Below are 16,431 nucleotides of genomic sequence, written 5' to 3' on the forward strand. Positions count from 1 at the left end.
AAGTAAAACAAATGTGATCTTACCTGTTTTGTAGCTTGGTCTTTTTTTTTTTTTTTTCCACTTAGTTACATATCAGAGATTTTTCATGTCAAGATAAAGTTTTTTTTTTTTAATAACTTCATAATATTCTATTGTATCTTTTAAAGTTTGCTCTTTTTTTTGTATTACAGTTCTTCAGTAAAAGAATTGTGCATATATTCTTAGGTATCTGTGAGTATTTCTGTTCAATAGGTTCCTAGAAGTGCAGTTACTAGGTAAAAGTTTGAGTAGTTGCATTTAAAATTTTGATAATGCCTTCAAAGGCTTATGTAGCCAAATTTAATAGTTTAAAAGTATACTTAAAAAGTTGGTCAGTCTGAGTGCATGTGCTTGGCAGTGTAAATGACGAGAACTTGAGGTGGACAAAGTCTGTCCTAGGTTCAGTTGGTTCCTGCTTCCTGTTAGATTTTCACTTTATGATCAGACATCCCCATTAACTTCATAATGGATCTCCATCCGATGCATTTACTGTAGAATATGCAGGTTAACTAACATATATATTGGTCCACTGTCTGTCAGGCATAGTGCTACCTCTAAGAGTTAGAAATAAAACAAGCCATTAAGTTAAAATTGCTCAGTCATGTCTGACTCTTTGAGACCCCATGGACTATGCAGTCCATGGAATTACTGGAGTGGGTAGCCTTTCTCTTCTCCAGGGGATCTTCCCAACCCAGGGATCAAACCCAGGTCTCCCGCGTTTCAGGTAGATTCTTTACCAGCTGAGCCACAAGGGAAGCCCAAGAAGACTGGAGTGGGTAGCATATCCCTTCTCCAGTGCATCTTCCCAACTCAGGAATCAAATCAGGGTCTCCTGCATTGCAGGCAGATTCAAGGAAAAGGAAACAAGCCATAAGTTTCCTTTTAAGAAATATACAGTCAGTGGGGGTGACAAAATTGGGTCTTTATTTTCCATTATGACCAGGATGCCATGTGAATGCTTATTAGATCCTATAGAGGAATGAGACCCTTAACTCTACCTGGAGTGAGTGGGAAATACTTTAAAGAGCATGTGATCTTGAGCTAAAATTTGAGAAGCAAAGGTGCAAGGGCATGGAAGAACCTGGAAGTATAAATAAGATTGCGGTGGCTAGGCTGGGGACAGGTGGAAGATGAGGCTGAGTGTAAGAGGGGGCAGATGAGTGCCGTGTGGGAGTTTGGGTTCATCCTTACCCTAGTGTCACTAGGATTTTAAGTGGAAGGATTTTAAGCAGGAGCACAGCATGGTTGAATTTATGTTCCCTCTCTTTTTTCCCCTGTTTTCTCCTCTTTTAGTAATCGTTTTGGTAGTGAACACTAGGTTGAAGGCTTGCTGAGACAGGAAGAAAGAACAGTTGGGAGAGTATTGCTGTTCTGGGTTGGTGTAAGGCCTAAGAGATTCTGAACTAAGGCAGTGGTATTAAGGATGGAGTGACTGGTTATCATTCTGTCTATCGAACCCTCGCTGTTTAACCTTGGTATTTAGTCAGAATATCATCTCTTTCTGGAAGCCTCCCCTGATCCCTTTAGGCAAAACACAGAGCTTTGTCATCTAGGTTTACCTTCACACCTAATTTCTGTTTTATCTTTGGCATTGATGACACTGCTGTGGTTCTTAGTGTCTCCAGCATTAGACTGTACTGTAGTCTGTTACTCTTGTCTGATATTAGTGTATGTTTAGGTTAGATATCTATAGTAGATTGTAAACCAGAGATTGGGATCAGGGTTTATTCACATGGGGAATGTTGAAGGGCCGGAATTGGTTTTGGAATTGATAATTGGGGGCAGAGGTGTTGAAAGTAGCTGTATGGGCCATGCTAAAAGTAGAAGTGTTAGCCACTCAGTGGTGTCTGACTCTTTGCAACCCATGGACTGTAGCCCTCCAGACTCCTCTCTCCATGGAATTCTCCAGGCAAGAATACTGGAGTGGGTAGTCATTCCCTTCTCCAGGGGATTTTTCTGACCCAGGGATTGAACCCAGGTCTCTGGCACTGCAGGTAGATTCTTTACTGTCTGAGCCACCAGGGAAGCCCGATGCAGGACCCTTCCTATCCTTTAGGTTTCAAGTAAAGATGTTTTCCCCCGGGAAGCTTTCTGTGACCCCAGCACCCACTCTCAGCCTGTGTGATGGTGTTGTTCAGTTGTCCGGTTGTGTCTGACTCTTTGTGACCCCGTGGACTACAGCATGACAGACCTCCCTGTCCCTCACCATCTCCTGAAGTTTGCCACTTGTTCATGTCCTTTGCATCAGTGATGCTGTCCAGCCATCTCATCCTCTGCCCTCAGTCTTTCCCAGCATCAGGGACTTTTCCAGTGAGTTGGCTGTTCACTTCAGGTGACCATAATACTGGAGCTTCAGCTTCAGCATCAGTCCTTCCAGTGAGTATTCAGAGTTGGTGTCCCTTAGGATTGACTGGTTTGATCTTGACTCTCAGGAGTCTTCAGCACCACATTTCGAAGGCATCAATTCCTTGGCTCTCTGCCTTCTTTACGGTCCAGCTCTCACAACTGTGTGAGGGTCCCCTTAGGATTCCCTGATCAGAGTGTCTTTACTGGTCCATGTCATCCTCATAGACACTTGCTGTGGAGCTTTAAATGCTGTTGGCATTTTAATAAAATGTTTTTTGGATTTCTCATTGACTTTCCTCTAAAGACTAAAATTTAAAATCCTTGTGTCTAGCAGTTAAGTCCCTTCCAGTTTAAACTTAGCCTTATGTGTAGTATATGATAATGCACTGGGCTTCCCTGGTGTCTCAGTTGGTAAAGAGTCTGCTTGCAATGCAGTAGACCTGTGTTCAGTTCCTGGATAGGGAAGATCCCCTGGAGGAGGGCATGGCAATCCACTCCAGTATTCTTGCCTGGAGAATCCCATGGACAGAGGAGCCTGGCAGGCTACAGCTCATGGGGTTGTAAGAGTCGGACATGATTTAGCAACTAAACCAATGCAACATTGTAATAACTATACTTCAATAAAAAATAAACTAAAAAAAATAGGCATGGGTCTTCCCTGGTAGCTCAGACGGTAAAGAATATGTCTGCAGTGCAGGAGATCTTCAATTCCTGGGTGGGGAAGATCCGCTAGAGAAGGAATAGGCTAACCACTTGGGTATTCTTGGGCTTCCCTGGTGACTGAGCTGGTAAAGAATCCCCCTGCAATGCGTGAGACCTGGGTTTGATTCCTGTGGTGGGAAGATCCCCTGGAGAAGGGAACGGCTACCCTCTCCAGAATTCTGGGCTAGAGAATTCCATGAACTGTATGTATAGTCATGGGGTGGTAAAAAGTCAGACGCGGCCGAGCGACTTTCACTTTTCACTTACAGGTTTGGATTGGAATCCTGCTTCTGTAGCTTAGTAGTGGTGTGCTCTTGGGCATGCTACTTCTGAGCACATACTCAACTTATACTGTTATTGTGATAATTAAATGAGGATGTGTATGCAAAACACTTAGCACAGAGACTGACACTGTAAAAGGTCAATTAATGTTAGTGAACAGCAGTCATGATAACAATCTATTCTCCAGCCAAGCCCTGCCCTGTTGGCATAGGAAAGTATTAGGAACTGGGGTGGTGAGGTCCACCTTATTTCTTTGTTTTATGAAAAAAAATTTGCCTCCCACTCACTCTTGTATTCTGTAACAAATCTACATTTGTAAAAGAAAAACTTTCCAGTGTGTTCCATAATGTAACTTTTGGCACTTGATCACAAAGCTGCTTTTTCCCTCTCTTTCTCAAGAAGCTGTGCGTGTACCAACCACCTGCTTCATTCAAGTTGTTCTGTGGATCATCTCCCAAATCCTTCCCTATTATTTCAATTGTGTCAGTTTCTTGATTGGTATTTCCTCGTCTTTCTCTGCTTAGCACAGTCTTATGCTTGAAAAGCCTGCCTCTGGGTCTCTGACTACTGCAAGCCTGTCAGTGAGTGCTCACAGTGCTCACTGTGTCCTCGGCACTCTATCTCGGTGAAGTTAGTGAGCACGCAAAGAAAGATACTAAGGGACTTTCCCAGTCTTGAAATATAGTTAACAAATTGACAACTAGGGGAACATTCAGATAATTTTAATTGAGTGGTGACTTTAAGTGCGTTGTACAATTTAAGCAGGAAGAAAGTTATGTGAGTCTGAATAGTCTGGAAAAGTTTTTGTGGAGATGTTGTGTATTGAAGTATTAAGTTTTGGGCTGAAAGGGTAGAAGGGCCTTCAGTTAGAGGCAACAGCATAGGCAGAAATGATGAGTTGAACCTGGGGGTGGTCTCTAGATCCATGCCAGTTGATGCACTTGTTTTGATGCTAAGTTTCACCTTGGAGAATTTGGACTCGTGAGAAATGTACTAGGAGCTATTCTTGAGTAAAGAAGTGAAGTGATGAAAAGGTAAGGAATGGATTAGACGAGGGAGCCCCTACCTCCGGGCTGCGCTCCTGGCAGATCAGTGGCAGCCTTAGATCACAAATAAAGCGCACAGTAAGTGTAATGTGCTTGAATCATAGCGAAACCGTCCCCTCCCCCCACGCCTGGTCTGTGGAAGAATTGTCTTCCACAGAATCAGTTCTTGTTGACCAATAGGTTGGGGACTGCTGGATTAGAGGACTGAGACTTCAGTCAGAAAGCTGTTAAGATCATTTAGGTGTGAGCTGATACACCCGGGCTGGGTTTGGATTGGTACTGCTAGGAATGGAGAGGATATACCAAACCTAAATGGTTCCCCCTGCCTCCCAACCTGAACAGCTTTATGAGAAATAAATGGGAGGATTTTATCTTAAAGAAGGTGAAATTATGAGGGAAATGACAACCTTCTCTTTTCTTAAGAGCTTTCCTATTTGTGTCACCTAGTTGGCTTTTCTGCAGACTTTCAGGCGCTTCTGAAGCCTGGAGGAGACTTTGACAATTCTGCTGTGGTGACCGCCTTAGTTGTAAGTTCTTGTTGTATCCTGTCTAGATTATTGCAATAACTTCTTCACTGGCCTTTGACTTTTTACTTTCTTTTAATCCATCTTATACAGCTGTTCTCTGTAGCACAGTTCTCGTGTCACTCCATATATGAAAAACCTTTAATGATTTTCTGCTGCCTTTAAGTCTGAGTAAAAACTGGCTTTTGAACGTTGTCCATTAATGATCTGGCTTCAGACTGCGTTTTCACCTTTTTCTATAGGGTTTCCTCTTGTTAAAATATGCTTTATAATTCAAACAAGTTGATCATTTCGTCTAACCTCCAGGATGTCTGCTTTTCCCATACCTTTTCCTCTCACTGGAATGCCCCATTACCTTCTTTTGCCTCCGCCTTTTACATAATGAAATTTTAGCTAACTTTCAAGCTTCAGCTTAAATTTTGATGACTTCACACACCCTTCTCTAACCATCCTTCCTGTGTCTTTTTTCCCTTTGTACAGAGTAATGAGGTAATGGTGGAACGAGGTTAGTAGAAGCCACATTATGGGCAGGTTTTTCTTCCCCATCTGATTTTTGCTTCTGTTTTCAGTGCAAGTGTGGTTGTTGGCCACCCAAATGTCCAGACCCTTCCCTTTGGGCCTTGGCAGCTAATCAACATTGTTGCAAGGTGGATGCTGTCAGTTTATTCTTGTGTAACCGGAGTCCTGTCTTGGGAGTTTACAAGGGAGTAAGGTGTGGCTTTCATTTGTAGGTGTGGAGTTAGTTTGTGACTTGCACTATTTGAAGCAGCCAGATATGTATGATTTTTGGAAATCTATGTTTAGAAATGTATATGTATGTATATACATCTGTAGATACAGAATCTATCTCTAGAGAGTGGCTCTCAATTGGGGGGTGTGATTTTGCCCCCTTGGGGACATTTGGCATGTCTGAAGGCATTTTTGGTTGTCATAATTTCCAGGAGGGAGCAGCGGGCCTCTAGGCCAGGGATGCTGCTAAACCACCTGCAGGGGCCCAGGAGAGACCCCCTTCCCACAGCAGAAACTTACTCGGCACAAGGCGGTAGTGCTGCGGTGGAGAAGCTCTGTCCTGGGGTGTACTTTGGCTTCCAGAGTGTCACTTGTGTTAGGAGGAAGTTTGTTCTTGAATCTATATTGCCATTTATAATAATCATACGTACAGGAAGGGGCCTTAGAGGTCATGTATTTGAACTGTATTCTAACTTAAATCCCTCAGAACAGTGTTCTGCACAATATTAATACAATGAAAAAAGATGTTTATTTGTTAGAGGTGCGAATACTTGAGCAGTATTCAGTATAACGAGGAGAACGCAATGGCACCCCACTCCAGTACTCTTGCCTGGAAAATCCCATGGATGGAGGAGCCTGGTGGGCTGCAGTCCATGGGGTCGCTGGAAGTCGGACACGACTGAGCGACTTCCCGTTCACTTTTCACTTTCACGCATTGGAGAAGGAAATGGCAACCCACTCCAGTGTTCTTGCCTGGAGAATCCCAGGGACGGGGGAGCCTGGTGGGCTGCCGTCTATCGGGTCGCATAGAGTCGGACACGACTGAAGCGACTTAGCAGCAGCAGCAGCAGCAGCATAATGAAGTGCATTGTGAATCTCATCAGCGAAGTTTTTCCTAACTGTGTTTGCCTACTGAACCCATTTGACATCTTCCAGTCCCCAAAATGCTTCCTTGGGACTGGGATGGACACTGTTAATTTTAATTAGGTAGTTCAAATTTTCATAGCCTTTTAAAGGACCTTGATAAGATAGCCCTTCTTGTGTCTGTTAAGCTTACTGCTGAATCATAGTTTATGTCAGTGGCTGCAGGTGCATTAGGTCCATCTTTTTTTTTTTTTTTTGGTCAGATTGTGGTTTATTAGATGAACTAAAAGTTGGAATATTTTAGGTTTCTTTATTCTGAGTGTACAATGTAACTTTACTATCTGTCCCCACCAGTGAACTGGAAATTAAAATCACAGCCAGAAACCTACCACTTAGCTTGTAATGAGGATTAATAAGTTACTTATAGCTTTTAATGCTTTGTATTCTTTGGAGAAGGGTGATTTATCAAAAGGTGTTCTGCTGTTTTTGTAACACTCAAGTTTGACAGTTTCTCTCTGCTCTAAATTGTTAAGTCACTACAACGTTTTTGGGATTTAAGTGGGATGGGAATTGTTTCCATCAACATTTTGCTCATTATGTTAAATTTAAGAACATTTTTGTAATATTTTGCCTTATTCACATTTTTTTGACTCTTGAAAAATTTACATTATTTTTGCCTTCTTCCCTTGTATTATACAAGCAATTTGTGTTTATGGAGGAGACATTACATAAGCCAGAAAATAAAAAACAAAAGAATCTTACCACCTCCTTTTTAAAACTGAAATGAGGTCACAGTATACATTTTATTTTTTAACACCTTTTTTCTACTTAACAGTTTTTCGTTTTAGTACTATTTGCTTTTTTCCCATAGGTTATAGTAATAGTGCAAATAATGGGCTCTTGTGCCAGGCAGCACTAAGTTAAGTAATTGAAAGTATTTTATGTAATCATTTCTGCAGCCTTCTGAGGTCAGTTCTGTTATTTGCAGATGAAGTTGAGAGAGCAAAATAGTTAAATGATTTAAATATGGGTGGTGCCAGATGTGAACCTGTACCTGCTCTCTTACCTATGCATGGTGGGTTTGGGGAGTGATACTGCATCTCGGCACAGCATTTCAAGTCAATGAGGGGAGGCGGGTGTAGAGTCCAGTATATTTTTTTTTTGCAGTTTTGATATAGAAAGATAAAGATTTCGGAGTTAGGAATGGAATTTCTTCTGAAGATGTCACTTTTCCCCTTCCCTGTTTATTGAGACACATTGTTTAGTAACTGCTCTTTTCATTGTACTCCATGGGGATTTTGAGACCAAGGAGGGAGTGTGAGCAAAATACATTTGCCTTTGAGGCGTATATGATTAATGTCAAGTTCTCAGATGTGCTTTCAGAGGGTCAGAGAAATATTGAAAGAGGTGGGATTTGAGTCAGCATATTTTTCTTTTAGTTGCAGATTTTAAAGAAATAATTCTGAAATAACTTTGGAATGTTGATTGCTTAAGCACCTTCTGTGGTGTGATGTTAATTACAACCCACTTTTTATGTGTGCTGGGTGAGCATGGGTTTTCCATAGGTTTTGTGGAAGCTGTGTAACATCTGTGTCCTTGCTTGGGTCCCAGAGGGAGGCTGCTTCCTGCCATTGCTGAGACAGACTGTAGTGCTTTGGGGCAGTAGGCTCCATCTACTCCTCTCACTCGTCATATTAACCATCTGACAGTGATAATGTGCCTCCTTGCACGGCTAGTGCTAAGTCGCTTCAGTCATGTCCGACTCTTTGCACCCCTATGGACTGTAGCCTGCCGGCTCCTGTGTCCCTGGGATTCTCCAGGCAGTAGTATTGGAGTGGGTGGCCATTTGCATGGCTAGTACCAACTGTATATTGTTATCAGTTTGAACGAGGATATTGAGTTGATTGGAAGATCAGATAGTGGTTTTTGTTTATGGTAGAAAATGCTTTTCCCATTATTAAATTGACTCAAGGTATTTTGAATAAAGAGCTTATTACATTGGTTCATCTGCCAATTGAACCAATGTAATAATACAGCTATTTTTTAAATTACATTAGAAATTACTTTTAAATTTAAAATCAAAAATAGGAAAAGTGGACATAGAACAGTTAGTTACACAGAATGCTGTATGCCAGCAAGTCCATAAGGATGAAACTCTAATCCTCAGAAGGTCTAGTTTAATGAATATAGGCTGTTTGTTAAAGGCATTACAAGCTTAGAGTAAGAAAATTTTGGCAATTACGTAGAGCGGTAGACATGTTTGACGTGTAAGTGTATTGGTAGCTCAGACAGTGAAGAATCTGCCTGCAGTACAGGAGACTGAGGTTTGATCCCTGGGTTAGGAAGATCCCCTAGAGAAGGGAATAGCAATCCACTCCAGTATTCTTGCCTGGAGAATCCCATGGACAGAGGAGCCTGGTGGGCTACAGTCCATGAGTCTCAAAGAGTTGGACATGACTGAACAACTAACACTGTTCTCAGTCATTTACTTAAGGTAAAGAGTCTTAGTGTAGTACTACATGGCTCACTATCCTGTGTTGATTTTTATCTAAAGATAAAATGTTTGACCAAACTGAAAGTTGCACTCATTTTTTTGAGAGAGGAGGAGGTTGCTTTTAGTTCAGTGATGCACAAACTTTTTGATTTCAAGGCCCCTTTCCACTTTTAAAAAATGTCGAAAACCACAAAGAACTTTGGTGGGTTATTATCAATAGTTGATTAGAAACTTCAAGAAATTTAAAGAATAATTATTTACTGGGACTTCCTGGCGATCAGGTGATTAGGACTCTGCTTTCACTGCCTAGGGCACGGGTTCAGTCCCTGGTTGGGGAACTATGATCCTACAAGCTGGGCAGTACGGCCACACAGTAAAGGGAAAAAAAATTAATAATTCATTTAAAAATCATCAACCTATTACATATTATGGACAATATTTTTTATCAGAACAACAAAAATTAAGTGGTAATGGCATTATTTTACATTTTTGCAAGTCTTTCTAATGTTTGGCTTAATAGAAAACAGCTGGGTTCTCATATCTCCTTCTGCATTCATTCTGTTGTGATAATGTTGTTTTGGAAGTATGTACAGAAAATCTGACCTCATACAAATGTGTAGTTTGGAAAAGAGACAAGTATTTAGTAGCCTTTTAAAGTGTGCGTATCCTTTGACACTGCCCACACTTGACGAGTAGTAGTTCATAAAGGTTAGCTGCACTGTGGAATTTAAAGCCGTATCAGTGAGCTTTTCATACTCTGTCAGATTAATCCATTTGGTCTGTCTTAACACTTACTTTTACCCATGCACGAGTTTCTAAGGAGCATTGGTCATTTGATCACTAACAGAGTTATGCAGCTCTTCCAAAGGTTGACACATTTCATTATGTGGTATCCAGTTCTCGTTCACTAATAATCAGCAGTAGTCTGTTTAATCAGAAATGACTAAGTATTGGGGAAATGTTCCAAGTTTATGGTGGTGGATACACATTTTCAAAATACTTATTTTTGCATAATAACTCAGATTTTATCATTAGCAACAAACCTCATATTGGGTTTCCTTGGAGTGACAGGTTCACTTTGTTCATTTGCAAGAAAATGTCTGCTCAATATTCAAGTCTGTATAATCGTAGTTTGTCAGTTGTTCTGCCAAGTAAAAATAGTGTTACATGGAAGAAGCTTCTAGTTCAACTTGTAACTCAGTTTTCTTAAAGCAGTAGAAGTGCTCTATGTGTACTTTCCCTTCCATTGCACAGAATATTTAGATACACGTATACACATGCACTGAAGACTTGAGTGGAGATTTAATAAAGTTCCTAATTTCTGTATTTCATCAAGGATATCAAAGTTCATTATAATAACCCTTTAAAAAAAGTTTTATTTTTTTAACTAAATGAGTAAAGAATACAGTGACCAGAGGCTCTTAGTACATTTAGGTACCTCTGCTTTGATTTTTGCTAAGGTACCAGCAGTTTTGCTCAGACTTGTCTTGGCATCCTTATCGCAAACGTCAACACTGTGGAAAAAGGCAAATAATGTTTAATATTATTATGAAAAGTTTGATCTTGTGGACCTCTGAAATGGTCTGTGAGCTCTCAAGAAGTTTGTAGGCCACACTATAGTACCTGCTGGCTTAGTTCTTTACATAGATTTCCTTTTACTCTCAGACCAGACAAATCAAAAGGGATGAAGAAGAGGCACACTGCTGAGGTTTTTAGCTGGGGTTACTCGGTGAAAGCAATTTCCTGAGATGATAAAACTGGGTGAGAAGTAAAAAGAAATCCAGTTTTGAGCTTCAGGGGGCTTGAGGTACATAGAGGTGAGGATGTTGATTAGTGCAGCTGAAGGTGTTTTTCTGAGTGACCAGAGGACTTACACATTGCTATCAAGATTGTTGCCAAGGAAGTGAGTTGAGAGAGAAGAGGGCAGAAGGGACCTTGCTGTCAAGGACGTCGGGAAAGAAGAATTTCCAGAAGAGTGGGGTGGTCAGCACTACCTCATGCTTCAGAGAAGTCAGATAGAATGGGGACTGAGACTTGAGCATGGGATTTGATAATGAGATTGCTTGTGACCTTTGCCAGAGCCGTAGGAGTAGAAGGCAGATTACAGAAGAGTGAGAAGGGCAGAGGCAGCTATTTATAACTATTCTTTCAAGAAGTTGTGAAGAAAAGAGACACATTGATTGGGCAATTAATTTGAGAGGTGGGCCATACTGAGAACAGTGGGAAAAAAAGAAAATTGATGAAATAAGCTGGCATTACAGGTGTGATACAGTAAAACTTTTAGTATGATCTATCTTACAGAGAAGTGGGAAGCTGACAAACATTGGATCCTTTGGCCAGAAATGTACAGACATTTGGCATACAGACTTTGGGTAGGGAATGAGGAGTTCTTACTAATTCTTTTCTGTTTGATTCCTGGTGTTTAGTTTGATACATTTGCTTTAAATTCACTAATTTCAAGAAGTTTTAAAGCTGTTTTTCTTTTAAATGCAGATGATTTGATTTTAACAGTCTGTGACTACTTTCAATGTATGGTAACAAATGACCAAAAGGAAGGATGGAATTCTTTTCTTTTGTAGAGTTGTGGCCCCGCCCCAACACCCTCCCCTTTTGGTTTGAGTGTTCTCTTGAAGACAGAGTTTGGTTAACAGCCTCCATGATGTTTGTATTAAAAACATGTGTGTTGTTTTCTAATGTGTTTGTATTTCTAACTTTCTTTTCTTCTTTCTCTTCTAGTCTGTTCTCTGGGGAGGCGGTAAGGGGCTGTGGAGCTGGCCTCGGCACCGGGAGAGGCTGGACTTCCTGTCTCTCTGTGCTGAATGGCTGCGATGGCGCCCGCTCTCACTGACGCAGCAGCTGAAACACACCATATCCGGTTCAAACTGGCTCCCCCATCCTCCACTTTGTCCCCTGGCAGTGCCGAGAATAACGGCAACGCCAACATCCTTATTGCTGCCAACGGAACCAAAAGAAAAGCCATTGCTGCAGAGGATCCCAGTCTAGACTTCCGAAATAATCCTACCAAGGAAGATTTGGGAAAGCTGCAACCACTGGTGGCATCTTATCTCTGCTCCGATGTAACATCTGTTCCCTCAAAGGAATCACTGAAGTTGCACGGTGTCTTCAGCAAGCAGACAGTACTCAAATCTCACCCTCTCTTATCTCAGTCCTATGAACTCCGAGCTGAGCTGTTGGGAAGACAGCCAGTTTTGGAGTTTTCCTTAGAAAATCTTAGAACCATGAATACAAGTGGTCAGACAGCTCTGCCACAAGCACCTGTAAATGGATTGGCGAAGAAATTGACTAAAAGTTCAACACATTCTGAGCATGACAATTCCAGTCCCCTTAATGGGGGAAAACGGGCTCTCACTTCATCTTCTCTTCAGGGGGGTGAAGTGGTGGCATCTGAGTCTGGGGACTTGAAAGGGGGTATGACCAATTGCACTCTTCCACATAGAAGCCTTGATGTAGAACATACAACTGTATTTAGCAATAATAGCACTGCAAACAAATCTTCTGTAAATTCCATGGAACAGCCGGCACTTCAAGGAAGCAGTAGGTTATCACCTGACACAGACTCCAGTTCTAACGTGGGGGGTGTCAAGTTAGAGGGTAAAAAGCCTCCCCTGTCTTCCATCCTTTTCAGTGCTTTAGATTCTGACACCAGGATAACAGCTTTACTGCGGCGGCAGGCTGACATTGAGAGCCGGGCCCGCAGGTTACAGAAGCGCTTACAGGTTGTGCAAGCCAAGCAGGTGGAGAGGCACATACAGCATCAGCTGGGTGGATTTTTAGAGAAAACTTTAAGCAAGCTGCCAAACTTGGAATCCTTGAGGCCCCGGAGCCAGTTGATGCTGACTCGAAAGGCCGAAGCTGCATTGAGAAAAGCTGCCAGTGAGACCGCTGCTTCAGAGGGACTTAGCAACTTCCTGAAAAGTGACTCAATTTCAGAAGAATTGGAGAGATTTACAGCCAGTGGTATAGCTAACTTGAGGTGCAGTGAACGAGCATTTGATTCCGACATCACAGACAGTAGTTCAGGAGGAGAGTCTGATATCGAAGAGGAAGAACTGGCCAGAGCTGACCCTGAGCAGCGCCACGTACCCCTGTGAGTAGAACCATGCATAATGTCGTTTTCATTATGGAGAAAGACTTGGTGAATTCCCATCATGGGAAGACAGGGCTTCTTGGTATGATGGGTGCCTACAAACTGTTTTGTCTTTTTCCTAATTTTAGGTGGGGGTGGGGGGGAACATATATACCTGCTAGTGAAGAAATGGAAGGTATTTTTGGTTTTGTGTTGCTGTAGGGTAAAAGCTGCTAATTTCCCATGGAAATCTTATTAAGAGAAAACTAGAAGACTTCTAGTTTGTAAAACTACCCATTCTTTCATAGTGAACAATTAGATTTCTTTTGAAACCATATGTAGGATGTTTTGTAAGTTTCTGAGGCTTGGCTTCAGATTGTTTCTAGTAAGTGGGGCAAAAGTTTAGTTGACCTAGTTAAGTTCTCTGGAATTTATGGTTGCTTTTAATTGAGCTTTTAGCAGAGAATGTACCTGGTTTTCAGTTTTGACATTTGAGATTTCCTTATAAAAAAAATAAGGACTTATAATCAGGAAGTGCTTCAGAGTATTTTGTAGGTTGTCTCCAAGCATGATATTCTGTCACAACCTGATTCTCTTCGTAAAAGAAACCTTTATAGGTTTGGGTTTTATTTTCTTTCATCTAAGTTAAATGTATTGACATATTTGGGATAAATTCTTACTGGATTTTCAAAATGTGTTGGGTTGAGGAAAATTCTCCATAAGCTCTTTGTGGCACTTTACATGGACCTGGTAGAGACATACATGATTTATCTCCTGGTCCTACATTTAGTTCTAAGATAAGAAAGTACAGTATATCTCCTTAAACATAGATCTGCATTTATCTAGACTTCATGAGAGAGGGAAACAAGAGTAGTTGGAAAAGAGGGGAGAAGAGTTAACTAGTAGATCCTCTTTGGGTGGGAATGTTGTGAAGTTTGGATTGCTAGAGAAGACTGGAGTAGGTGGCTATGTTGGAATAGTTGACTGTCCCTTGTCTGTAATAAAAAGGTGACTTACTGGAGACTTTATTGAGACAGCTATGCTTCTAAGCATAAGTAGATTTCCTTTTTTTTTCCTCCAGTTTGTTATAAACATGGATAATACTGTATCTGAGTATGAAATTTGGGTTTATGTTTCTGTTTTGAGTGAAAAAAATCTGGATAATCGTGCTGGATTTTTTCCCTTTAGACCAAGTGCCATTATCACTTGTAAGCTTAGTGTGCTCAAGAGTCCACTTCTATATTCAGGTCTAAAGCAAATACATTTCAGAGCATTGCTGTAACATAGTTCCCTTTCCTTAAATGGATTAGTAGCTTCAGTCAGCTTGCCAATATTTGTGGCATTACTCCCACTGACTTTGCTACATAAACTGCAGTTTTAAGAAACCTTGTCAACAGTTGAATATTCTGTTTGAGTGATTTTGTGTAAAGATAGTGTAGTTGAAGCCTTTAAAGTTTCCTGCACTTATCTTGTGTATTTGAAGAAAAACATCTAGAATCTATAAGAATGTTTTCGAGAGACATTGTATTGGCAACATTTCTTAGTTTTGGTAATGTTGTGGGTAACATTCCAACCCAGTGAAACCAGAATGCCTATGAGAGAACTTTTTTTACATCATGTAGTAGTCTGTTGACTTCAAAAGACCTCTTAGTCCACCTGCTTAGGTTTGGGCATTCTTCTCACAGTGGTTTGTTGATTGGAAGGATGTAAATTAAAAAGACAGCAAAGGGATTATTTTAGGAAACCTCTTGGGATCAGTTTAATAATGCTTTTAAAAGTTGAATTTCCATGCTTCAGATCGTATTAAAGTAAGGACGATTTGGGCGCTAAAAGTACTGTCAAGTAAATATGCTTTTTGCAAATTATGATATATATGAATTTAAATTAAAGCCACCAATAAAGTGCAAATACTTTTAACTTATTGTTTTAAGCAAGGTCACCAGATTGACTCCCAAGGTTGGTATTTAGCCAGGGTCTTTGTTGACCACCTGAGTATTTTAAAGGTTTTCAACCACTGGCCAGTGAAAGTGGAGACAGCGCTGTGATTAAAAAAGAGAAAGAAGTTCTTTGGATGCAGAGAAACCTTTTCTTTGTGATTTAAAGTCCCTCCCAAATCTCATAACTGCATTTATAATTCTTGAGTCCTAGAATAAGAAGTTAGTTAAAAAAAAAAATAAAAAAAGAAGTTAAGTCTTCAGGGGCTTGACCCAGCTGGTGAATTTCAACTTTTTACCTCTTTGAACAGCCTGTCTAGTATTTCACTCCCTTGTTGAAGTACTGTCAGAGATAAAGTCACTAGATTTAGTCTGGTGGCCATAATGAAAATATTTAGTAGAGAAGATTTGAATTGTTTTTAAGTGATGTTGCTTAAATTACAAGTGGATGATGATTCTCTGAAAATTACAAGCTTTCACCAAGAATTCATTTGTGTTTTTCCTAACTTTTTAATAAAAGAGAAAAAATCTGTAATTCATTGTAAGTCCTAGGCACATGCTGTCCAGCAGCAGAATGATTGGTTTTATATATTGTCAAGAATTACATGTATATCATTGTTTTGTTCTGTTTTGTTTTTACAATTAGTGAATTCTAATATAGCTGGATGACACAGCAGAAGAGAAAGTATTTTCTTTTTCCTTGATTTAATTTTTTATGGTTAACTGATTTTATGTTTAGTTTAAAATTGTTACACCTTTTTGTTTTAAGCTTTTTAGAAGATCATCTGAAAATGTTTTATGTATATATCTTCCTGTCTTGGTACATGTACCTACTTCTTTGGAAATTCTGCACTACGTTGGGTTTGACCTATATTATTGTTTAGTAACATCACTGTGGAATGAGCAGGAATTGAAACATCATCTTAAATTCTTTTTATTGAAGTATAAATTCTTTGATTTATAATGTGTTAATTTCTAGTATACACCAAAATGCTTCCATTGTACGTACATATTCCATTATACATAACGTTATACGTTATACATATGGGTTTTTTTTTTCATATATTTTCCATTATGGATGATTATAGGATATTGAATCTAGTTCCTTGTGCTATACAACAGTAGGACTTTTTTTTTTTTAATCTATTTTATATGTAGTATTTGTATCTGCTAATTGCAGACTCGTAATTTATCCCTCTCCCTTTGGAATCATAAGTTTGTTTTCTACACAGTTGAGTTGTTTCGTAAATAAATTTCATATTTTAAGATCCCACAAATAAATGATATATGGTATTTGTCTTTCTCATCTGACTTCACTTAATATGAATAATCTCTAGGTCTGTCCACATTGCTGCAAATGGCATTATTTCATTCTTTTTAAAAGCAGCATCATCTTGAATGAGGG

The 16,431-nt window shown here is 40.1% G+C and overlaps 1 protein-coding gene across 12 annotated transcripts in view; it reads left to right on the forward strand.

Moving 5' to 3' along the window:
* Positions 1 to 16,431, forward strand: part of KANSL1 (KAT8 regulatory NSL complex subunit 1) — a 177,732-nt gene that overhangs the window by 36,318 nt on the left and 124,983 nt on the right. For all 12 annotated transcript variants that reach the window (XM_086357142.1, XM_086357146.1, XM_086357145.1 and 9 more), the window contains one exon: positions 11,742 to 13,113. In XM_086357142.1, coding sequence (XP_086213268.1) covers positions 11,825 to 13,113 — 1,289 coding nt within the window. In that variant the 5' untranslated portion in view covers positions 11,742 to 11,824. The remainder of the gene's footprint in view (positions 1 to 11,741; positions 13,114 to 16,431) is intronic.

This window comes from Bos grunniens, chromosome 19 (assembly GCF_055505025.1).
Source record: "Bos grunniens cultivar Pamir isolate PY7600 chromosome 19, Bosgru_T2T1.0, whole genome shotgun sequence".
NCBI lineage: Eukaryota > Metazoa > Chordata > Mammalia > Artiodactyla > Bovidae > Bos > Bos grunniens.